General features: G+C 38.5%; 1 protein-coding gene across 1 annotated transcript; it reads left to right on the top strand.

The window, feature by feature from the left end:
- Nucleotides 1–208: 208 nt before the first annotated feature.
- Nucleotides 209–25,583, top strand: LOC100554667 (cytochrome P450 2B4). The gene is made up of 9 exons (XM_062970689.1): nt 209–1,225; nt 3,442–3,604; nt 4,670–4,813; nt 8,494–8,654; nt 9,277–9,453; nt 20,092–20,233; nt 20,993–21,180; nt 21,460–21,601; nt 24,455–25,583. The coding sequence occupies exons 1-9, from the start codon at nt 1,049–1,051 to the stop codon at nt 24,640–24,642; spliced, it is 1,482 nt and encodes a 493-aa protein (XP_062826759.1). The 5' UTR covers nt 209–1,048; the 3' UTR covers nt 24,643–25,583.

The following is a 25,583-nucleotide window of genomic DNA, read 5'->3' as shown; positions in this document are numbered from 1 at the left end:
CAAAAATCATAGGAGAAAGGAAACTTTCTGCAATTTGTTGAGCAAAGAGTGTTGAATGTGATCTCCCACTGTATCAAATTTGATGAGGATAGCTCAAGAAATGAGGGCGGGAGAGCCCTGTAAAAGTCCCCCCCTGTTTCCTTTTTTTTTTTGGCGATTGCACATGCACGTCCGCCATTTTAGAAACATTAAGAATCATTACGAATTTTTGGAAATATCCAAAATTTTTGGGTGAAAAATTCGGAAATACTTTTTATATCGAAGTGCCGGCACCCCCTACTTTAGAAACGAGAATTGAAACATTTTTTCCATCGATCGGACAAGCCTAGTAGTTACATCAAATGGGCTTTGCCATTACCTCACAATGGCTGTATCACTGTACTTTAATGATTTGCTAGGGGGTTGTTTTCTTTTCATATGTGACATTGCTTCACTAACTTCATAAAGAATCAGAATCGTCCAGTTTCTCCAGACCTCTGGCCCTCTTTCCAGTTATGTCATGAAATCAAGATAATGGCTCAACTTTCACTTGGTATTGTCCGTTAAACGAATTCCTTGTGTGTTCTTTGAAGTGGAGCTATATAATGTGTGTGGTTCAAATGTTGTTGCCCAAAGTGGAAATAATTTGCTTTATGAGAAACCATATGCCATGAGAAATTGAAATCAAGCTATTGTGGTAAGAGGGGGCTGCTGGGCTTTTTCAAGAGAGTCACCTGGGGTGGATTTTGAGGTGACTTGTCTTGATCACATGAAATTGGGTGCTCAGCTAGAAGAAAAGAGTGGGAATGTTGATGAGGATTGGTTGTTGCATAAGACTATATTTTAATGTGTTAGAGAAAATGTGTATAGAGTAGGAACTCATCACCTACCTCTGTAATATGAGAGCTTACTTTATATGCAGCTGAGGGCAAAAGGAGTGATTTCTGGTTTTATTACTGAATACAAAAAAGGAAATCAGGAAGGTTTGTGGGACATTTAGGCTTGGTTAGTGTGTCAGTACTCATCTTTCTTTCTTGAACTTTGGACACAAACAAGAATACAGATAAAGATGAATCCATTAGAGGCAGGAGTTCTGCTTCTTCTCTGTCTACTCTTCCCCTTGCTGTTCTCCTCCTTCAAAATGTACAAGAAGATTGTCCAATTGCCTCCAGGACCCACTCCTTGGTTGTTTCTGGGCAATCTCCTGCAGAAAAATGTCCTTCCTCTGAGAACCTTCTATCCCAAGGTAAGAATAGTTTTTTTCTTAAACCTTTCCCCTGGGTCACAAAATTAACAATGGGTTCTAGGAATTAAAGCGCGGATAAAAAGTTAGTATTCCCCCTATTCACTTTATGTTGTTCTCTGTTATCTTTTGAACACAGTTATGTTCCTAAGAGATTAATATTTCTAAACATTTTGCCTCATTAATATTAGTTTTTTCCCTCCTTCAACTCCCCCCTCCCATAAAATGGACTATCCTTTTCTGTCTAAGCTCCCTTTTGGAGTCCGCCCTGATAAGGGAACAGTACCAAAAATTATATCTTTTATGCCTGTTGCATCTACTTTGCATGAATAACACTATGTAACACAATTTTTGTTCCTGGGTTATAAATGTCATTTCCTAATTGGTTCTATCATAAAAACATGGAAAAAGTTTATTAAACTGCAAAAACTTTGTTTTTGCAGGATCCTGCAGCCCATTTTTCCATAGTTTTTCAATTAATATATCATAGAGTCTCAACCAGCCAAAATACTTTTATGTTTTCTTGGGGGCAGGTTAATGAGACAGAAATGACAACATAAAATCTGCAATTCATTTTTAAAATGACATAAAGACAGAGACTAGTAGTGTAAACTGGATGTAATTTTGGAAACATCTGTATTTCAGTATTTTGCTTATTGGAATTAGCCTCAATATCTGCTGATAGCTATGAATTCTGTTCCCAAGTTGGTCAAACCCTTGGGCTCCTATCACTCATTTTGCCTTTTTACCCTCAATATCTCTCCTGAAGGTAATCCTGATACTGCAGAAGAGGCTGTGTTGATTAGTTGGTTCATGATAATTATTTTTCTTTGTTGTTTATTAAATTAAAACACTCAAACCAGATGTGAGTAAAGGTTTAGGTAAAGGTAAAGGTTTTCCCTGACATTAAGTCCAGTCATGTCCGACTCTGGGGGTTGGTGCTCATCTCCATTTCTAAGCCGAAGAGCCGGCGTTGTCCATAGACATCTTCAAGGTCATGTGGCTGGCATGACTGCATGGAACGCCGTTACCTTCCCACCATAGTGGTACCTATTGATCTACTCACATTTGCATGTTTTCGAACTGCTAGGTTGGCAGAAGCTGGAGCTAACAGCGGGTGCTCACTCCGCTCCCCGGATTTGCACATGGGACCTTTCGGTCTCCAAGTTCAGCACTTTAACACGCTGAGCCACCACAGGCTCAGTGTGTTAAAGGTTTACTGTATAGCAAATAAAATAAACCTTGCATCTTAGGCACAGTACACAATAACTCTTCTGTTCAAATCATAGAACACATTTTTTAAAAAATCTCTTCTGATTCTCTGCTACCCAAAACAGCAGAAAATGAGATTCAGATCTTCTAAATTCCTGCCCTAGTGCTCAGTTTGTTTTTGGTTGGTCTAAAAAAGGACCTTTCCAAATAGACCAATATTCCGCGACCTGTCTCATCCAAATGACACCTCAGGTAAACCCTAATTAAACCCATATTAAACCGGAGCAAACTGGGATTTAATTAATCTGGAGTAAACATCTGGAAAGATCCGGACCTTAATCCCACCCTCCCCTTCCAGCCCCCCCATTTAACCCCTAAACTTACCCAAGGGGCCTGGCTGCATGCTCAGGCCCCTTCATTGAGAGCTCCTGGGACATCAAAATGATGTGTTGGGAGGTTGGGGGTGGATTCCCCCCCCCCCCCCCACCTCCTGACATGTCTCTTGATGGAGGGGCCTGAGCATGCAGCCAGGTCCCTTTGGGAAGTTTGGCGGCTAAACAGGGCTGGATGCCTTCCCGGGTCAGCCTCTGCCAGCCAGCCTGCAGAAAAGCCCAGGTTTGGGTTGGGAGTTGTCACTTTGTGAATTGACAGCACTTAATTTTATCTGTTATTTTAAAACTGTATTATTTTGATTTTATGTTACACGTGTTGATAGGGGTTCTTATTATAATTTTATGTGACTTGTTTTATACTTTTCCACCGTTTTTACCTGTTGTATGTTATATGTCTATCTGGAGTGCCTTGTAAGCCACCCCGATTCCCCTCGGGGAGATGGTGGCCGGATATTATTATTATTATTATTATTATTATTATTATTATTATTATTAAATTCTACAATTTTATTAAACAAAAAAAGATTGATTACAACCTTCAGGTAATAAACCAAATAACAAACCAAAAGAGAATTTATTGCTATATTAACTAGACTTGACTGATTTTGTCTGCAGCTTGTTGAAAAATATGGTCCTATCTTTACTGTCTGGATGGGACCAAACCCTGCCGTTGTACTTTGTGGATACGAGGTGGTAAAAGATGCTTTGGTGAATCATGCTGAAGCGTTTGGTGGTCGGCATATCACCCCCATCCTGGATCGCGTGTACAATGCACAAGGTGGAATATTAGGCTTTCTTTCTTTTCCTTTGATTTTATTTTTGTTTTAACCTCCAGGGTAGGAGTGAGTAATAGATGTCTAGGTAACTTGTCAGAGATCAACAAAGTTCACAAACTTTTAATAGTAGGATTTTTTATTTAACAAAATCATGTGTATTTTAGTTGCTATAATATAAACAATCTGATTGACTGTAAAGGTGAATTTTGTAAAATTCAATAATAGCACTAAGAACAATGTGGTCGGTGGCACCTTCTTTCTCAATTCTAAGTATGGATCTTGCCAGTAACTTCTTTTGGTGGATCTTACATTTTGAGTTATGTTATATAACTAGCAATCATATAGATGTCTGAGCAGTTTTTGGATCATGTAAATAGTGATTGTGATGGCCAACAGCTCCTTTTCAATTTACCAGCTCCTCAGCCATCAGTCTGGTTGTTATTTTCATAACAAAGAATGAACACATTCTTCTATGCACAACAACAAAAATATATTTTCATGTGCATTAAAGCATCTGCAAAATGCCTGTACAAATAGTTTAACTCCCAAATTGCAAATAGAGTTGCCAAACTGTGGTTTTTAGTACTTTTCTGGCAGATAGAAGAACACTGTTAAAATGAGTTTTTGTTTCCTTTGTGAATAATTTCATCTTTAGGACATTCAAGAGTGACTTATTTCATAAAAAAGAGCAAATATTAATCCATCTACACACTAAAAGGAGCAAAAATATGTTATACAATATGGAAATACTTAACAAGATTCTTCTATCTCAATCATTCTGCTCCCATCAGCACCCAGGAAAGTGGTGTGGCAAAAGGGAAACGTTCAAAGCGCGGACAACATGACATCTGTGGCTTACTGTTTCTCTATCTTTTTTTTTTTAACCAAAACTTAATTAAACACCAACATTTTAAAATGTTTACAACTTATCAGAATAATGGAAAGAAGGCCAATATCAGGCCGTTAAGTAACTCTTTGCAGAATCCATTGCTCATGTAATGACGTCCCACTTGTTACTGGACATTCAGAATTGAGACAATGACTGCATGTTATCTCTCTGGTTTTAGGTATGATGACCAAAGATGATGCAAAATGGAGGGAGTTACGCCGATTCACACTTTCCACCCTAAGAGACTTCGGGATGGGGAAGAAATCAATGGCCGAGAGGATCCAGGAAGAAGCGTGTTGCCTGGTGAAAGATATAACAGCAGGTTCGCTTTGTCAGCTTATTCCACAGAAACAGACAGCAGCCCTTCATATTTGGAGGGACTGCACAAAAATATAAATAAAAGGATTGTGTAATATTATAGGGGACATGCAGAGAGATCTTTGATCTGGCTTTTCCTCTCATTATCTCAGTGGAAGAGAGTATTTCTCTTTTAAAAACATAGAATTATAGACTTGGAAGAAACAACAAGGGCCTTCCAGTCCAACCTTGTCAGGACCCTAGCTGCAGAGCACCAATAACCTTACACAGAGGCCAGTCTCTATCTAATATCTTTATTAAAGAAATATATAAAATCAATAAAAACAAGTGAAGAATATAGTTCAGAAACAGACCTTTCAGATAAGGTCAATTATAGTCCAGAAATGTATTGTCCAATATAAGATATTAGAGTTCAAAGTTTTAATCCACTTGACCGAAACACACACTTTGCCAAGCAATAGTGTGGGGAAATAACAGAGTCTTTAAAGTCCAATGAAATTATTATTATTATTATTATTATTATTATTATTATTATTATTATTATTATTGTGTTTATTTATACCCTGCTTTTCCTCTCTACAACAGAGATTTAAAGCGACTTACAATAAAACCAACATAATACAATTTAAAACATAAAAGAGGCGAGGGTGGGTCAAAATGTTTTGCCTCCTGTGTCATAAAAACATTATGAATGAACATATAACAGGAGAAGTTGCTACAGATAATATCATGAACACAAAACTACTGTTCAACATAGTCATTATCGATGATGTGTCTTAACATTGGAATGCATTTTAATTATGTTTTATGTATGTATTAGTTTTAATTTTAATCTTCATGTTTTTATGTCCAAGGCATTATAGTACTGCCATTTGTAAGCCGCCTTGAATCCCCCCCCCCCTCGGGTAGAGAAAGGTGGGATATAAATATGGTAAAGAAATAAATTGTATATATTGCCCCATCATTTGACCTAGGCATCAAAACCATTTTGGAAAAATTCAGGGTCTTGCTTCATGACGCATGATTTTAAAGCTGTTTTAACATCATTCAAGTTAGGCGATGGCAAAAATGGGCTGACAGTAGTACCTCACCCACCCTACAGCCCTGATGTGGCCCCTTCTGACTTTTACCTGTTTGAAACTGTTTAAAATATATTTAGAGCAAAACCACAGCACCCCTTGACTTGATCTTGAAAACCTCCATCTTTAAAAGCTTGCCTGAATAAAAAGGTTTAGCCTGGAATCTCTTTTCCTGCCATTCAAATCTATTACTCTATGTTCCTAGTCTTTAGAGCAGCAAAAAAAAAAAAAAAAAATCCCAAGCCAGCTCCATCTTAAATGTGACCTTCTTTAAAATACTTAAATTTGGCTGTCGTGTCCACTTTAAACCTTCCCTTCTGCAAGTTAAGCATACCCAGCCCTCTAAGCTTGCAAACGGTAGGCAACAGGACAAAATGCTCCAATAAGAAGATGATCTGCTTCCCCCACCCTTTCTGCCACTCATGTGATGAGGTCTTAAGACTCCTAGATCCTGTTTACATGCATTGATTCTGTTCCGTCCCCCAGAGGTTTGGTTTGCATTTTTTCATAGTTGTAGGAATAGCATCTGTTTGCATTTCTTCCAGGGTTATTGCAGATTCTGCAGCACTCTGATAGCTAGCCATTAACAGAGGTTTGCAACCAGCATGCAGGCCTTTGCTGCTTTCAGTTTGCAAAGCTTTGCTGCTTTCAGCTTGCAAATGTATCTTTTTGTTCTGGAGACCGCCCCTTTTGCTGGGGAAAGAAGGCTCCATTTTGAGAAGCCTCTTCTGCCTTCTAGACAGAAGAAAAAAGAACCCAGATGTGCTTGTGTGGCCAAGCCAGGCCAGCTCTGACAAAAGCCATTGTAAGTACTGACCTCTGCCTTTGAAACCAGTGCTGAGCATAGATAGGGAAAGACCTGCTCTTTCTAAAAATAGTAGCTTAGCACTGGGGCAGAGAATGTCTCAGGATTTCTCTGCCACTGGAAGAAGTTCTACCTACTTCGCCTCAAAAACTAGTCTTGAGCTTAGATAGTGATAGACCTGCTCTCTCTGATAGCAGCTCAGGGCTAGGGTAAAGAGGATCTCAGGATCTCTTCGCCTTTGGAGGAAGTTAAACAGCAACTAAAGGGGAAAAGCAAGAAAGAAACAACTGCAAGATTTTAAGTTGACTGTTTATATTTGCAACCTTAACTACGTGTGCCAAGTCTGCCAAGGACTTTGTGAAAATAAAATTTTGTTTGATTGTTCAACTTGAAGTGCCTTTGGTTACTGGGATTCCAGAGCTTCCAAGTAAGGCCCCCGCAGTTCACCCGGGCAAAGGAAGAAGCACATCTTAAAGCTCTAAAAGGTGCCTGGGTGTGACGGCATAGATTCCAAGCCTGGTGTCGCCCAGCCAATATCTAAGTGTAGTACCTTACCTTTCTTCCTGTTAAATTCAGTTTGTGAATTTTGGCCCAGCTCTCTAATCTGTTAAGGTCATATTGGATTCTGATACTGTATCCCTCCCAATTTGATGTCATCCACAAAATTTGTAAGTGTGCCTTCTATTCCATCATCCAAGCTATAAAGATATTAAAGAACACTGGGCCCAGGACAGAACCCCGTGGTACACCACTAGCCACTTCTTTTCAGCAAAAAGAGGAGCCACTGGTAAAGTGCCTTTAGGTTCTTTCAATAAATCAGATTCCAATCCATCTGACAGTCTAGTCCACATTTTATTAGTTTCCTTATGTGAATATCATAGGGGACCTTGACAAAGGCCTTGCTGAAATCAAGACAGTATTCCTGTTATCTACCAAGCTTGTAACTTTATCAAAAAGAGAGATAAGGTTAGTCTAGTGTGACTTGTTTTTATTAAACTAGTCTTTTGGATGATTTCACATTAGCGTTTTAAAGTGGAGGAAATCACTTTGCTAGCACCTGCTTTGCTCCTGTCGAATTCTGGGAAATGTAGTTTAGGAATTCTCAGCCTGTTTCCTAAACTACATTTCCCAGAATTTTGCCAGAAAAAAAGTGAGTAATAGTAAAGAGGGAGCCTCCGCTTTAGAATGCTAATGTTATTGAGTATAGCATTCATTTCTAAGTGCTTACAGATTGTTTGCTCAATGATCTACTCTAGAATCTTTCCTGGTATGAATGTAATTGTTTGGATCTTCTTTTTGCTCAATTTTGAAGATGGGAACAGCATCTGCCTTCTTCCATTTCATTGGAACTTCTCCTATTCTCCAGGAATTCTCAAAGTTGATTGTCAATGGATCTGAAATAATTGTTCCTGTACTGCCTCTTTATCCATTCTGTGCTGCATTTCCCTACTCTGCTCCATTTTTCCTATGTTGAGAGCTGTTTACTTTCAGGGAGAAGCCAAAGAAGGCGTTGAGTAGTTTTGCCTTTTCTCTGTCCCCTCTGTGACATTTCACCATCACCTGTATCACCTGTGACATTTCACCATCACCATCACCCTGCTATTTCCTTGTTTTAATTTTAGCTATGGTCATATACCCCCCTCCATTAATTGTTTTTAATCTCTCTAGCAAGCTTGAAATTTTTTTGTTCTGGCCTCTATTAACATTAATCCTACACACACTAGCCATTTGCTTGAATCCCCTTTTGTGTTTGCCCTCTTTTTCCATTCATGTACTCACTGCAGCCCCCTTTCCTTACAGGAGAGACCTTTGATGTATCTCAAAGCTTCACAAATGCTTCTTCTAATGTGATATATTCTGTCATCTTTGGAAGGAGATTTGACTACCAAGATGAGATGATTAAGAGAAACTTGCGCATTGCAAAGCAAGTGATATCTCTATCTGTGAGTTACACAGGCATGGTATGTTGGTCCTTTTGTGTTGTAAGCCTGGTCTACATGTGGAAATAAAATGGTCTCCAAAACTATTTTAAAGACATCTTTTCTCTTAGAGCCAGAAAGAAACTGCATTTGCACCAATCTGACAGCATGGGGCATAGGGCCATCACTAACTGGCATCTGGGGTAGAGCCAGCACATTGTCCTTCTGCTCAACTCCTTGATCCCATAGCAGCAGCTGTAGCTGCTTCCTCCATTGATCCTTCCTTCCTTCCTTACTTATTTATCTCCCTCCGTCCTCACTCAGAGCACCAGCAAGGGATACAGAAATATCAAACAAGGGTTCAAATATGGTGTCCATTTTTATATGCATTTGTTTTACACGAGCCTGCTTTATAAAGCTGTCATGCCTTCATGTGTCGTGACAAGTTCCCTCTTGTCTCCATGGAATTGACCATCAACCTTTTTTCACTTATCCTACAGCAATGTATTGTCCTGTGTTAAAACTTCTCCAGCTGCCCCTTCTAAAAAAAGTCATATTAAAAAAACTATGATAATCTTTTTGGGTCACATTTAACTGCAGAATTTCGGTTTAGTTGTTCTCAAAAATTGAACTGAAATATTTAAGACTGCAATTTCTATTCCAGTTGTTTTTATGTTTCCCTCAAATGATGGATTACCTGCCTGGACCTCATGAGAAGGTATTTGCTGATTGCAAAGAATTGCAGGCTCATTTCCGTGAGGTGATAAAATCCCATGAACTGACACTGGACCCTGAGAATCCCCGTGATTATATCGACTGCTTTCTTATCAAATTGGAGAAGGTAGGTGCTAGAACATGTGCAACTCCTGGACAGGCCATGTAGCCCAGGATTTTTCAAATCAAAAAGCACTGGTTTTCCAGGAATGCCAATTAGTTTCTGGGCAAAGTACAAAGGCCTAGATTTGAGCTTTAAAGCTTCAAACTTTTTAAGCTGAGGGCTGGTTCACAGTTGGAGGGGATGGACTATAGTTTGGGGGGAAAGCAATGAACAAAATCCTATGCACACTGCACATATCTTATTTGTAGTGCAAAAAAAGAAGAAAGAAAGTGCAAATAAAGGAAAGAAAGAATAATATGATATTTAAAATGAAGAACAATTTTAACGAACATAAACTTACCAATATTTCATTGGGAAGCGTGGACCTGCTTTTGGCTGATGAGATAGTAATTAGGATTTTTGTTGTTGTGTGTCTTCATGTTGTTTCAGATTTAGGGTGACCCTAAGACAGTGGTTCTCAGCCTGTGGGTCTCTGGGTCTTTTGGCCTACAACTCCCACAAAACCCAGCCAGTTTACCAGCTATTAGGATTTCTGGGAGTTGAAAGCCAAAACATCTGGAGACCAAAAGGTTGTGAACCACTGTCCTAAGGGGATAGAGGTGTGTTAGCCAGTTCTGGATGGGATTACACCCCCTCCCCCAAAAGACTTGGTTTGCAGCTTGGGAATGCTACTGGATCAATCTCTCCAAGTGACAGTCTAGATAGATGTGATGGGCAGGAGTGCTTACTATTGGCTTTTGCTGATCCACCAGTTGTGCTCCTTCTTAGATTTGGAGGACCTTAAGATGGTAGTGCATGTGGACTTCCGGGTGCATGGTCATGGCAGAGAGACTGGCGCATTAGAGCTTCAAGAGGAGTGCCAGCTCTGGGAAGGCGACCAAGTAGAGCAACAGCTCCCTTCCCCTGGTGGATTGAGGTCGGGGGAACAGCAAAACCGGGATGTCAGCCGATGGTCTGAAAGGGGTCTCTTCCTCAAGAGGAGATCCTGAAAGGACCCAGTATTGATCCTCATGGTACAGCAGGTTGCCTGGAGCATGCAGACTTTGGGGCTGTAAATCTCTGACCGCACGCATTTTAAATCAAGAAGAGTAAAGAGGAGGAGAAGATACTCAGAACCGTAAGTGTAAAGGAACAGAAGGGGAAAAAAGTTATCGGAAAGAGGCAAGAGGTCTCTGAAACAAAGGGAAGAGTCTCCTGGGAACAGGGGGAGAGGGAATCTAATTAGAAGAAAAAAGTGATTATAGTGAACCGAACCAAAATGGACAATTAGTTAAAAGTTACCCAAAAGTGTGTGAAAGAGGGGAAAAACTGGAAGGAAAAAAGAATTGAGGAGAGACGACCAGAGAAAAATAGATGACAGAATTCCAAGTTTAAAAGGGATAGCACGCAGCCATTTTGATTAAATATAGATTGATATTGATATTGATATTACGACATCGCCATTCTGGTCTAAGAGGGGGGGGGGGGGAAAGGACTGACCTTGAGGTGGAATTTGTTGTGTCTACGGAGAGTATAAGAGGGGGGTGATGGGAGAAGGAGAAGGAGGAGCGTCCCGGACAGAAGAAGGTGGCATCCCTTGCAGAGAATGGAGGAGGGCCAACAGAGACAAAGCACTAGATAGCTCGTGAGGTAGCATGAGAGGGGAGAGGAAGTGAGGTGTGAAGATGAAAATAGAAGTAACGGAAGGAGCTGGAAGGATAGAAAGTCTCGCAAGAACAGACAGGAGACTTGGAATGAGCACATAGATCTAGGAACATGGAAATAAGGAACATCACAAAGAAGCAAATAAGGAAGGAAATAAACTGAGAAAGGAATAAAAGAACTTATCTGGGAAGAAAGCCCTTGGAAACCCTCAAAATGAAAGAAGGTAAAACTGAAAATTTGCTTTAAAAGATATAGAAAGGAATAGGAGATTATTAAAAGATTATTTTGAAATAAATGAAAATCCCAACACAAAATTATCTATACAAAGGGAAACTAGTAAGGTAGCAATGAGAGAGAACTTCATGCAGCAAAAGGCAACAAAAAACAGATTAAAAGACCAAAAAATGAAAAAGGATATCGAAAGAAATAAAAACAGAGGAAAATAAGCTAAAGATAGATCCCAGAAGAAGTGAAAAACCACCTAGAAATCTTACATAAATAAAGAGAATATTTAGAAATGGAGGAAAGAGCCAAACAAATGAAATATTTGAAACAAGATCAGTTTATGAATGCAAATAAACCTGGTAGATGGATAGCGAATAAGTTAAGAAAAAGAAAAGAGAATACCCATATAAATAAAATAAAAAGGGGGAAAATATCTATGCACAAGAAAATGAAATAAAAGAAATTTTTTATAAGTTTTATAAAACATTATACCATATAAAAGACCAGATAAAAGCAACAATGCTATACACCCATCACAAAAATAACAGACGGTAATCATATACACCATGAAACAACTAAAATCAAGAAAATATTTGAACAATACTACACAAATCTATACCAAAACAAAACAACTAACAAGGAAGAAATCCAAAAGTATCTGGATGGATTAAAGATAAATAGATTCACAGAAGAAGATAGAAGTTTAAACTGAACAATCAGCACTAAGGAAATAGAAGAGGCAATACAATCTGCCGAAATAAACAAAGCTCCGGGACCTGATGGCCTCACAGCAAAATATTACAAAGTATTTCAGGAGAACTTAACTAAACCGCTACAAGCTATTATGAACTCGCTAAAAGAAGGGAAAATACCCGAATCATGGAAAGATGCATACATAACACTAATACCGAAGGAAGATAGAGACCCTTTACAACCAAAGAATTACAGACCTATATCACTTCTGAATGCAGACTACAAACTCTTTATGTCTATCCTGGCAAACAGATTGAAAAATATCCTAAAAAGAACAATCTCAAAAGACCAAGCCGGCTTTTTGCCGAATAGACAAATCAAACAGAATGCAAGATGCCTTATCGATATAATTGAATTATTTGATAAACATCCCAGCAGGAAATTAGCGATGCTCTTTTTAGACATAGAAAAAGCATTTGACAGTTTAAGCTGGGATTTTATGATGGAAGCTCTGCAAGCACATGATATGGGAGACCAATATATAAATACAAAAAGAACTATATACAAAGATCAATATGCACAGTTAATAATCAATGGGGAGAAAACACAAAGAATCAGAATAAGACGTGGCACCAGGTAAGGCTGTCCATTATCGCCACTCCTGTTTATTATGTGCATAGAGATGCTTATAAAACAAATAAATGGAAACAAGGAGATAAAAGGAGTTCAGGCAGCAGGAAAAGAATACAAGATCCGCGCCTTCGCCGATGATATTGTTCTGACTCTAGAAAACCCCAATGACTCAAAGAAAGAATTAATTAATATCCTAACAAACTTCTCGGAATTAGCTGGGTTAAAGGTAAACAAAGAGAAAAGTCAATTTTTAACAAAGAACCTCACAGAATCGGAAGAACAAGAACGAAAAGAAAACACAGAATATAATATAGTACAGAAAGTCAAATACTTAGGAATATACATTACAAAGAAAAATTCAGAACAATTCAAAAATAATTATGAAAAGGTGTGGAGAGAGATAAAGAAAGAACTAGCGGAATGGGACAAACGAGGCCTCTCCCTAATAGGGAGGATATCATCTATCAAAATGACAACACTGCCAAAAATGTTATTTTTGTTTCAAAACATACCAATTATTAACAACGAAAAAATCTTCAAAATTTGGCAAAAAGACATCTCAAAATTTATTTGGGCTGGGAAAAAACCAAGAGTAAAAATGAAAATACTTAATGATGATAAAACAAGAGGCGACTTATCCCTTACAAATTTACAACTGTACTTTCATGCATGCTGTTTGGACTGGATTAAAGAATGGGTGACCCTAGAACACAATGAGCTATTAGATTTAGAAGGTATAAATCTCCCTTTTGGATGGCATGCATATTTAGATATACAAAAGGCCAAACCAACAGGCATATTTAATGATCATTACATACGAAGACCAATTCTAAACACCTGGAACAGATACAAAAAAAAAGAATATATACAAAGACACCAGAGTGGATGTCCCCACATGAGGCACACTACAAAAGGGAGAACATCTTACAAGGGAAATGGTTAACTTACAGGGAATTGGTCCATACCAATTTGGAAAACTCAGAAATGAAATCCCTAGAAGAACTGAACCAATCAGGTCTTAAATGTAATTGGCTTTTATATAGACAACTGCGTGAGAAATTTAAAGAACAACTTAAAACCTTGGGTTTCCAGACTGCAAAAACATGGTTTGATGTGGCGATTTTTCAGAAACCAAAAGGACTTATATCTTATATATACAAAAACCTACTGACTTGGCACACAGAAGAGGAAGTAATAAAGGACTCAATGGTTAGATGGGCTCAAAACACCGGCCAAGAGATAAAAATGGCCCAATGGAAAAAACATGGAATAGAAGAATGAAGTACACGGCAAGCCAAAACCTAAAAGAAAACATTTACAAAATGCACTTGCAGTGGTATCTCCCTCCAGAGAGATTAGCAAAGATGTACAATTGCACCGATAAATGCTGGAAATGTGGGAAAGAAAAAGGCACATTTTACCACCTGTGGTGGTCATGCAACAAAGTAAACAGCTATTGGAAACAGATTCATGTACATCTAAAAAAGATATTAAATACAAATTTTAAAATGACACCACAAATGTACCTTTTGAATATGCCCAAAGAAGAATTGGAAAGGAAATATGGAAGAATTTTGTTTTACATGACAGTGGCACCTCGGATAGTATACGCTAGATATTGGAAAACCTCAGAGGTACCTCCCTTAGCAGAACTGGAACAATATATTATAGAGTTGCTGATGATGGACAAAATAATGATGCAATTAAGAGGAGAACCGTTAAGAGAACTTTGTTAATGAATGGCAACCAATGATCCAACATTTCAATGTAAAATTAATCTAAAACTGTACATAGAGGAAGCTAATAGACTGAAGGCAGGGAGGAAACGGATATAAATTTGGAGCTTACAATATTTTTATATGTACTATTCAAATAGAAGACTGTGACCCCTTATTGAAAATATATTGTCTGAGAAATAATTATGAAAGACTAATAGATGAAAGTATTGCATTGTATGCAACAAACACTTGCAATGTATGTATATTTGAATGAATGTGTATGTATGTATATATATATATATATATATATATATATATATATATATATCTCAGATAAAAGAAGACCAGATATATCAATATCTAGATCAGTGATTCCCAAAGTGAGCGCTACCACCCCCTGGTGGGTGCTGCAGCGATCCAGGGGGGCAGTGATGGTCACGGGTTTTAACTTTTTTTGTATTACCTTTCTATTCTGAGTTCAAAAAATAGTTTCATAATTTCAAACTTCAATGTTTCTAATTTACAGGATTCAGTTATATTAAGAGAGTTAGTTACATGTTTCTAAATAACGTATTACAGTAGAGTCTCACTAATCCAAGCCTCGCTTATCCAAGCCTCTGGATAATCCAAGCCATTTTTGTAGTCAATGTTTTCAATATATCATGATATTTTGGTGCTAAATTTGTAAATACAGTAATTACAACATAACATTACTGCATATTGAACTACTTTTTCTGTCAAATTTGTTGTATAACATGATGTTTTGGTGCTTAATTTGTAAAATCATAACCTAATTTGATGTTTAATAGGCTTTTCCTTAATGCCTCCTTATTATCCAACATATTCGCTTATCCAACGTTCTGCCGGCCCGTTTATGTTGGATAAGTGAGACTCTACTGTATATATAATTAATATTATATATAATATAAAGCGTTCTTGTTGTAGTTCTTATTATTTTCCCAAAGTTCTTTCCAGAACTTTGTTGTTGCAGTTTTCTCTGGCTTTATGGTTACTGTGTCTGTTGTTTGGTTCAGGCTCTGATAGAACCGTCTTTGATTGAAACAGTGGATTTTGTCTGTACTGGATGATTCTGGCTTCATATCTTTCAATTTTTCTGGCTGTTGCTATAATTTATTCTTTCATGATTTCCAAAGCTTCTTCAATTTTTCTGGAGTTCAGCCAGTACTTTCGGATCAGGTATTGCTTGATTTTGTCATTCTTCAGTTTCTTCTCTTTCATATTTTTCAGGTTACTTGCATTTGATCTAAGTTTCTTGATTTTCAACTCTAACCTGACTTTCCACTTTGGTTTTCCAGTCAATTTTCTTTGGGGCTGCCTTGGTTGTAGAAGCCCAAGCTCTTCGGTTACTATCACTGCTGCACTGTAGGCATACTGGTTTGTTTCTTCAATTGATGTTATTTGGACAGTGGAGAGTACTGCATTCACATCTTCCATGAGAGGTGCCTGGTGTCTCTTGGGCACTGTTTTTAGAGTTGGGAGCCGCTGTCTTATTGCATTTGCTGCAGCATGAGCCATGATCTCATCCTTGAGCTCTTGTTGTCTTGCTGTCAAGGTTCCTGGTGGTTCAACAGGTGTTTCAAGTGCTGGTTCATCAAATTCTTGCAAAAGCTTTCTTCTGGTTCAATCTGTTCCACCATTCCAAGTGTTGCTGGAGTCTCTGCTGCTGTCTGTGCTGTGGTCAGATGGTAATTTGCTTTGCAGATTTTCTGGATTTCTTCGAGTTCAACTTCACTGAACACTTTGTTTCTGATTATGAATCTTCATTGGTCAGCCAGTCGGGGTTCTGTTATCTGTGAGTCAGGGTACTCTTGTTTCCATAGCTGATGCATCCTTTTTTGGTAGCCACGCTTTTCAGGTTCAGAGTTGTAATAGCATTTCATAACTGTGCAGTTTTCTGGCATTGTATATTTCTGCCGCTTCTGTGACTGTCAAGGTGGCACCTGCGGGGGGATTATTATTATTATTATTATTATTATTATTATTATTATTATTTCTATTATTATCTATTCTCTACTCGATATTTTTCTTTATGTTTAAGTCTATGCAAAATCTCAAAGATTATAGCTTTTAATTATATATAATACATTATTTAGAAACATGTAACTAACTCTCTTAATATAACTGAATCCTGTAAATAATATCTAATATACTCATCATGTTTGCCACGTCAGGAGACCACTACCCAGAGGACCTTTTCATCGGCTACCCTATGACTGTGGATCAACCTGCTGGTAGAGTTCTGACAGCTAGATCAGCTGTTGAAATTTAAGACACAAGTGAAGACTTATCTCTTCCAGCAGGCCTAGCCCGTTTTAACCAAATATTTTAAACTTGCATCTTATGTTTAATCTGTTTTGTGTATTTTAATATATAACTTGTAGAAATATATTTAAATATGTTTATTTTAAAGAATGTTATGTGAATGTTGTAACCTGCCTTGAGCCATGAGGAGAGATGGGCAAGAAATACATTTGTTGTTGTTGTTGTTGTTGTTGTTGTTGTTGTTGTTATTATTATTATTATTATTATTATTATTATTTTCTTGACACAAAGATATAGTATGACACAGCAAACAAGATAGATTTTGTATCACAAAATCACAAGTTGAACACTTCCCAAGCGTTTAGGACTGTGTGATGATTTTCAGATGATGCGTGCAGATCCCAGTAAGGTGCCTTTCACAGTTGACAGATCATAATTTTGTCAATGTTTATTGTTTCCAAACATCGGCTGAGATCTTTTGGCACAATACCCATTGTGCCGATTACCACCAGGACCACCTGTACTGGTTTATGCCAGAGCCTTTGCAGTTTGATCTTAAGGTGCTGATAACGACTGAGTTGTTCCTATTGTTTTTCGTCAATTCAACTGTCACCTGGTATGGCAACATCAGTAATCCAAACTGTTTTCTTTTCCACAACCGTGATGTCTGGCATGTTGTGTTCCAAAACTTTGTCAATCTGGATTTGAAAGTCCCACAGTATTTTTGCATGTTCATTTTCCACTACCTTTGCAGGTTTGTGATCCCACCAGTTCTTTGCTGCTGGCAGGTGGTATTTGTGACATAAATTCCAATTAATCATTTAGGCCACATTGTCGTGCCTCTGTAGTCCATCTATGCAATTTTCTTACAGCAGCTGAAGATATGATCAATGGTTTCATCTGCTTCCTTGCTCAGTCTGCATTTTGGGTCATTAGCTGATTTTTCGATCTTGGCCTTAATTGCATTTGTTCTGATGGCTTGCTCCTGGGCTTCAAGAATCAGGCCTTCTGTCTCCTTCTTCAGTGTACCATTCGTGATCCATAGCCAGGTCTTCTCCTTATCAACTTCCTCTTCAATTTTGTCAAGGAACTGTCCATGCAATGCTTTGTTGTGCCAGCTGTCAGCTCTAGTTTGTAGTGTGGTTTTCTTGTACTGATTCTTTGTCTGCTGTGCTTTGAGGAGATTCTGATTTTTGACTTCAGTCAAAGGAGGTTCTTCACTTTCCTTTACATATTCTGCCAGGGCATGTTCTTCTTCTTCGACTGCTTGTTTTACTTGTAAGAGTCCTCTGCTACCAGATCTGTGGTATGTAGCGTACCTGGATTTCAGTAAGGCCTTCGACAAAGTCCCCCACGACCTTCTGGCAAACAAACTAGTAAAATGTGGGCTAGACAAAACTACGGTTAGGTGGATCTGTAATTGGCTAAGCGAACGAACCCAAAGGGTGCTCACCAATGCGTCGTCTTCATCATGGAAAGAAGTGACAAGTGGAGTGCCGCAGGGCTCCGTCCTGGGCCCGGTTCTGTTCAACATCTTTATTAACGACTTAGACGAAGGGTTAGAAGGCACGATCATCAAGTTTGCAGATGACACAAAACTGGGAGGGATAGCTAACACTCCAGAAGACAGGAGCAGAATTCAAAACGATCTTGACAGACTAGAGAGATGGGCCAAAACTAACAAAATGAAGTTCAACAGGGACAAATGCAAGATACTTCACTTCGGCAGAAAAAATGGAAATCAAAGATACAGAATGGGGGACGCCTGGCTTGACAGCAGTGTGTGCGAAAAAGACCTTGGAGTCCTCGTGGACAACAAGTTAAACATGAGCCAACAATGTGATGCGGCTGCTAAAAAAGCCAATGGGATTCTGGCCTGCATCAATAGGGGAATAGTGTCTAGATCCAGGGAAGTTATGCTCCCCCTCTATTCTGCCTTGGTCAGACCACACCTGGAATACTGTGTCCAATTTTGGGCACCACAGTTGAAGGGAGATGTTGACAAGCTGGAAAGCGTCCAGAGGAGGGCGACTAAAATGATTAAGGGTCTGGAGAACAAGCCCTATGAGGAGCGGCTTAAAGAGCTGGGCATGTTTAGCCTGCAGAAGAGAAGGCTGAGAGGAGACATGATCACCATGTACAAATATGTGAGGGGAAGTCATAGGGAGGAGGGAGCAAGCTTGTTTTCTGCTGCCCTGCAGACTAGGACACGGAACAATGGCTTCAAACTACAGGAAAGGAGATTCCACCTGAACATCAGGAAGAACTTCCTCACTGTGAGAGCTGTTCGACGGTGGAACTCTCTCCCCGGGGCCGTGGTGGAGGCTCCTTCCTTGGAGGCTTTTAAGCAGAGGCTGGATGGCCATCTGTCGGGGGTGCTTTGAATGTGATTTCCTGCTTCTTAGCAGGGGGTTGGACTAGATGGCCCATGTGGTCTCTTCCAACTCTACTATTCTATGATTCTATCTTCTAGGCAGATATAGCCGGTCAACATCACTGCGAGGAGGTAGTGAATGATGAATTGTTGTTGTTGTTGTTTAGGGTAGGAGCCAGGTAAATGACCTGATTCTGCCCCCTATTGTGCACCTTTGCATGACTGTACATCCCTGCAGTCATGTAAAACCTGTGACTTTTTTTCCAAGCTCGCTGTGTGGACACAACTTAAGACCTATCCCTTCTGCCAGGCCTACCCAATAAATTTTAACTCGTGAAATTTTATCTGCATTTTATCGGTATACTTTAAGCTGCATTTTATCTCTGTGTATTTGTTATATGTATTTTAATAGTGCTTTGTTCTACTTCACTGATTTAACTATGTTGTAACGATTTAACTATGTTGTACCCTGCCTTGAGCAACAAATAGAAGTGGAAATAAATTAATTATAATTATAGAAAGAGTCAATTTGAGTTCTACCTGAGGAAGCCAGGGATCAAGCATGGCCCTTAAGCAAGAAAACAGTTCAGCACTCCTGGTTACCAAACATGCTCTCAGGAGACATATACATACACGTAGACATGCTCTGAATATGTATGTTTAGTTGAACTTTGTCAGCAATACATCTAGACACATTGATGTCAATGATGCACATATACAGAGCTATTTTAAATGGGGAGATTCTTAAATAACAAATGTGGGTAAACCAAATGACTAGGTGGTAAAAGAAATAAGTGGCAGAATGAAGAAAATACAAATATGTGTACTCACAAAGACTGAGAAGATTATAAGACTATGGTAATGAGTCCATGCTCTTGGTAGGTTGTGTAGGGCTGGATTTAGATTAGGAAATTTTTCATGAAAGAAAGTGATCTTACAACAATACCCCAGAACCACATAAAGAAATATTCTGTGATATTATTTAAATCAGAATAAGTGTATCCAGCTAGTCTACTTTTCTATAAGGCTGTTGTTTTCATTCTTCCTCCTTTCCCTTTATTTTATTCACAGGAAAAAAACTCCCCTGGAACATTATACAGCAAGGAAGACCTAGTCATGTGTGTATTAGAGCTCTTTCTTGCTGGAACAACCACTGTAAGCCGTACTTTGCACTTTGCAATCTTTATGATGGCTAGATTTCCAGACATTCAAGGTAAAAACTAAACAGATATTCAAGAGAACTATAAAGGTGGTGGGGCTCTTGGGAATTAAAACAACAACTCTGGGAAGAAAATAATAGTTCTCCAGGCTGTTTTCATGAGTTTCTGTCTCAGCCATTGGTGTTTGAAGAGCAGGAAGGTGTTCTCCACTCAGCTGTTATAAAAGTACTTTAGAAGTCTCTCAGTATATTGAACTACAATCCCAGAAGGCGTGCGCCTGTTGAGAATTTCTTGCAACATTTAAAATGGAACACATTCAATAAGCAGCCACAAATTTCAGAGTTTGTTGCTTGACCATATGGATTAATTTTGAGAAAACAAATATGTGATTTTGTTGTGTGATAAAATGATAAAGGGCATTGGTTCATGGTGGTTCCACACTTAGGCTAATGATGCCTTTGACCTGTGTGTGTGAATTCTGTAGTTTGTAGATAACATATATAAGGTCTGTATGTATGACTGGGTAGGTGAGTGGTAAATGGCTGGATTCTGCTTTATATCATAGTGTTTGCACCTTTAAATTAAACTTTCTGTGCAGGAATACTATGTATAGTTCTAGGCAGCAGAATTTCCTCCACCCAAGTCCCAAAGTATGAACCATGATGGAAAATTATGCAAAAGCCTTTTTAATCCTATGTAGAAGGGAGAAAACAAATAAATTACATACTTTTTTGTGTACTAGCACAGCAAAAGTTTTACTCTCCCTAGTGCAAGTTTCATCCTTGCATGCTATGATTATTTTTTAATTATAGCAAAGGTTCAGGAGGAGATTAATGAGGTTATACAGAACAATCATGTTCCTGGAATGGAAGATCGGATGAGGATGCCCTTCACCAATGCTGTCATTCATGAGATTCAGCGATACCTGAAAACAAGAACTGACAACTTTCCACATTCAACAACTTGTTGTGTAGAATTCAGGGGCTTCACTATCCCGAAGGTAACATGACTCCCATGTTTATTGTGTACTACAAAGACAGGGTTTTTAAAATACATACAAATGGCTATGAACTTTGACAATTGAAACTGGCTCAAGACAAATGCTTAGATATATGTGCACAAAGATACTGTCCTACCTCACATTCATGGAAAAAATTGCACAAGATAAAATTCCTTACCTTTATTTACAACTTACTGCCTGTCTCAGTGAAAGGCTGTTTCTCAGATGTGCATGAAGTTGAAACAAGTCCTGCCATCTTCTTTCTTTCCCTCCTTGAAGGGCACTGCTTTCATTCCAAACTTCATATCTGCGAATTTTGACCCACTTCACTGGGAGACCCCAGAGGAGTTTAACCCAGCCCATTTCTTGGATAATAAGGGTCAGTTCAGGAAGAACAATGCCTTCATGACATTTTCAGCAGGTGAGTACATAAACAGAAACAGTCACACTGGGGATTGGAATAGTGACAGGAGTGATTTTTTTATATCCCGAAAGACAAAGGGCAGGGTGCTTTGTATTCTGCTTTCCCTACTGTTTCTCTTTCTTACATCTTCATCAGGAAGTTGGTGAGCAATAACTTGAAGATGAAAATCAGCTTTTGCTTTATGGATTATAGCAATGTTACTGATTGCGTAGATATGAAAACTTTGAAATTAGTGTTTCATGACATCCACTTGGTCTGATGTACAACCTGAGTTCAGGACAGAATATGGAGAAAAATAATGGTTTCCAGGCAGCAAGGCAGTCAGGCAATTGCACCTCATCACCCTAGCAGTTTAATTTGTATGTAAATTTTATGTAATTTTATGTAATTTCTGTTTTTTAACCACTGTATGCCGATTTGAGTGTCACCCATGGGAGATACGCAGGATAAAAATGAATAAAATAATAAAGTAATAAGCTGAATTTATCATATGTGAAACTGGATAAGACTTGAAGGAAGAAATTCTGAAAATTGGCATAAGGGACATTAACAAATGAAGATATGCAGATGACACAATAACAGTAATAGAAAATATCAGACAGTATTGCAGTAAGACAAGGAAGAAAGGGAGAAGAAAGGGAGAAGGCAGAGCTATAGTTAAATGTTAGGAAAAGAAAAATTAGAACAGATGATATGCATAACTCTTAATGGATGATGAAGACACTGAAATAGTCAAAGATTTGGCTCAGCTATTAATAAAAATGAAGAGTGTAATCAAGAAATCAGGAAAAGACTAGAGGCCTCATCACACTTGAGCGTTTATCCACTTTAAATCTGGTTTCTGCCTCCTCCTTTCTTGCCTGGCTGAGCTGTTTAAAGGCCCCTCCCTAAAGTGGATTTAAAGTGGATCCAACCTCTAGTGTGATGAAGTAGAATAGGACTTAGGCTTGTGCGTTTTCCGGGCTGTATGGCCATGTTCCAGAAGTATTCTCTCCTGATGCTTTGCTCACATCTATGGCAGGCAACCTCAGAGGTTGTGAAGTACTCCTAATCCTCGCCCCCTCTTTTGAAATCTCCCTAGAAACCAAAATGACTAAACTGAGACTGTCACGTTTTGGGCATAGCATAAGACGGAATTATGCTTGGTAACGTAGAAAGAAGTAGGAAAGAGAAAGGCTGCAGATAGAGTTTGCATTTGTAAGACCAGAACAGAATATTCGAGGGCAACTTTGAGATATTTCATCCATGGCATCACCATAAGCTGAGGCCAACTTGTTGACAGTTAACAACAAAAATAAGCATTAAAAAGTGACATGTAGTCCCATCTCCTGTAACACCACCTAAAGAAAACATCTGGAAATTGTTGACAGGTTAGAAAATGAAAATCACATTGGAGCTAAATTTTTGTAGAGACCTGCATGTGGCTGAAGAATTTGCTAGCCTTGGCCTGACGGAGGATTGGGGCTTCACCTCGCCTGTCAGACATTCTGCTGCCTGATGACAAGACCAATGGTGCAGGTGTTTTTGGCAATGTAATTCAGCCAAAAAAAGTGTGTAATATTCAAATCTAGATGTTCAGCATATTGAAGGCACTTGAGAACATTAATAATAAGAGATGGGGTTAAGCAAAGACATAATAACAAGAAAGAGCAAAGGAATTTCAGATTTTGAAAGCCACCTACAAAAGTCAAAAAATGTTTCTAAGATACCATCAATCATAAGACTACTAATTGGGTGTTGTTAGATGTTTTCTGTATGATCAGTCATGTATGGGTTTATGCATCTATAATATAGACCACTAGACTCAAGTCAAGGAAGGGCTTCATGCGAACCACCACTCCTCTTGATGTTCCTCCAGCAACAGCAAGGGTGTCCCTCTGGGCAGCTAAACTAGGCAATTCCAACTGGATGCCCCCCCCCCTCCATGAGGGTCTTCTTCCAGGGGCAAACCATGAATGGGCAACTTGGAAGTCCCTGAACAGACTGAGAAGCGGAGTGGACAGATCAAAAGACAACTTGGCAAGGTGGCACTACCTGGAGGAATCCTCCACTTTGTGTGACTGTGGAGCAGAACAAACAACTCCACATATGTATGCTTGCCCACAATGCCCTGCCTCATGCACGGAGGAGTTGCTTAAAGCTATGGACAATGCGGTTGCTGTTGCCCGCTTTTGGTCTAAAACTATTTAGCTGCTTGTGATTCCTTTATTTTACCACGTTTAACTTATTTATTATGCAATGCTTTTGACACAAAATAAATAAATAAACCATAGATATAAATAAAGAAAATGTTCTAATTGCTTCTTTGGCAGCAACAAGAAGCCACACAAAAGGGAGAGATGAAGGGAATGGAAGGATAGAGGAGCCAGGCTATACAATTGCCTAAGAAGTGGCACTGTACTGGGAGGGGCTTATCATGCATAAATCAATTATGAAAAAGGCAGTATAATTGGGTTTTCCCCATCTATTAAAGGGGACACTCCAGGAAAAGGTGGGATAAAAAGCAGATATAGTACCCCCATGATGCTATCTTGTGGTAATATTGCTTCACAAACCTTTTGTGAAAAAATTCTCAATGTTCATGTTGTTGCGTGGAAGTTAAAAATCTTCTAACCAAAGATCAGTTCCTTGGGTACAAAACTTTCTGAGAAAACACTTTCTGTTATATGTGCAGTAGGGAAGACTTCAACACATGTGATGTGCCACGAAGGCAATGTCTTGGCTTATACCACTGCATTTGTGAACTTAATTCAATTTAGAAAACCCTCTTTCTTGTTTTCCTTTATATTTCCTTTGTTCAGGAACCAGAACATGAAAATCTTTTATTAGCAGTGTATTTTTCTTTTCCAGGGAAGCGGTCATGTCTTGGGGAAGTATTGGCTCGAATGGAATTATTCCTGTTTTTCAGCACTTTGCTCCAGAATTTATGCTTCCAACTGGTTGAGGAAGTCCCAGATATGGATCCCCTTTCTTTCTTTGACAAGTATACAGAGAAAGGCCAGAGCCTCCCAATACGAGTTATTAAACGTCAATTGTGATATAGTGATTTAAAATAAGTGCAAGGATTGAAGCCAAAAATATCTGAAGTTGGAAATCCTGTTATATGAATATGACAGTAATATAAGATAGAAGCATTTAATATTAACCACAATAAATGAATGGTTATTGAAGTTGATGCCTTCAGAAGAGATGAGCAAGTTGTTTTACTTGATTAGAATTTTCTTAAAGATCTAAATTTGTGTTTGGTTTTGTTGTGAAAAAAAAGAAGAAGAATGGACTGGTAATTTGTCATCCTGATGATTACAGAATATAGCTTTCATGATTAGAGAGGGAAAAGTAATAGAATACACTTTAATGTTTGCTTTTTAGGGAGAGGTGTGTGAATAATTGTATGCCAAAAAAAGATCAGAAGTCACTTTTTTGTTTCCTCTTTCTTTCCTTTCAATTGTTTTGCAATATCTTCACCTTTTACATGTTTCATTGTAAAATTATTAAAAGTGAATGGTTTCCGAAACATCTTATTCAGTTTTCTCACAAGAGCCTGTCTTTTTGTACACAATTTGTGAAATAGCCTGTGCATGGTGTTACAGCATGAAGATGTCATTGTTTTATTTTTAAGAGTTTTACATGTAGTTTTATTGAAAAAGACCTTAAAATGGAACATTTTAAATGATAGGTTATGATATATAAAATAAATGTGGTTGTGTTGCCCAAAGCTAAAGGTGTTCTGGAACACTGTGCTTAAGTTAGAGATACTACAGAAGACAAAACTCATAAAAAGAGGTGCATTGCTCTTATTTTCTTTTTCCCTGAATAATGATGTATAATAAGTTCTTAGGCAGGGCTGGTCCAACAATGAGGTGAATTAAGCGGTTGCTTCGGGCGCAAAACATACGGGGGCGCAGTTGAGACTGCTTTTTCTGTTGATTTCTTGTAAAACATGATGTTTTGGTGCTTAATTAGTAAAATCTTAATGTAA

Source organism: Anolis carolinensis, chromosome 2, assembly GCF_035594765.1.
Source record: "Anolis carolinensis isolate JA03-04 chromosome 2, rAnoCar3.1.pri, whole genome shotgun sequence".
Taxonomy (NCBI): domain Eukaryota; kingdom Metazoa; phylum Chordata; class Lepidosauria; order Squamata; family Dactyloidae; genus Anolis; species Anolis carolinensis.
This window is presented reverse-complemented; position numbering and strand designations above follow the sequence as displayed.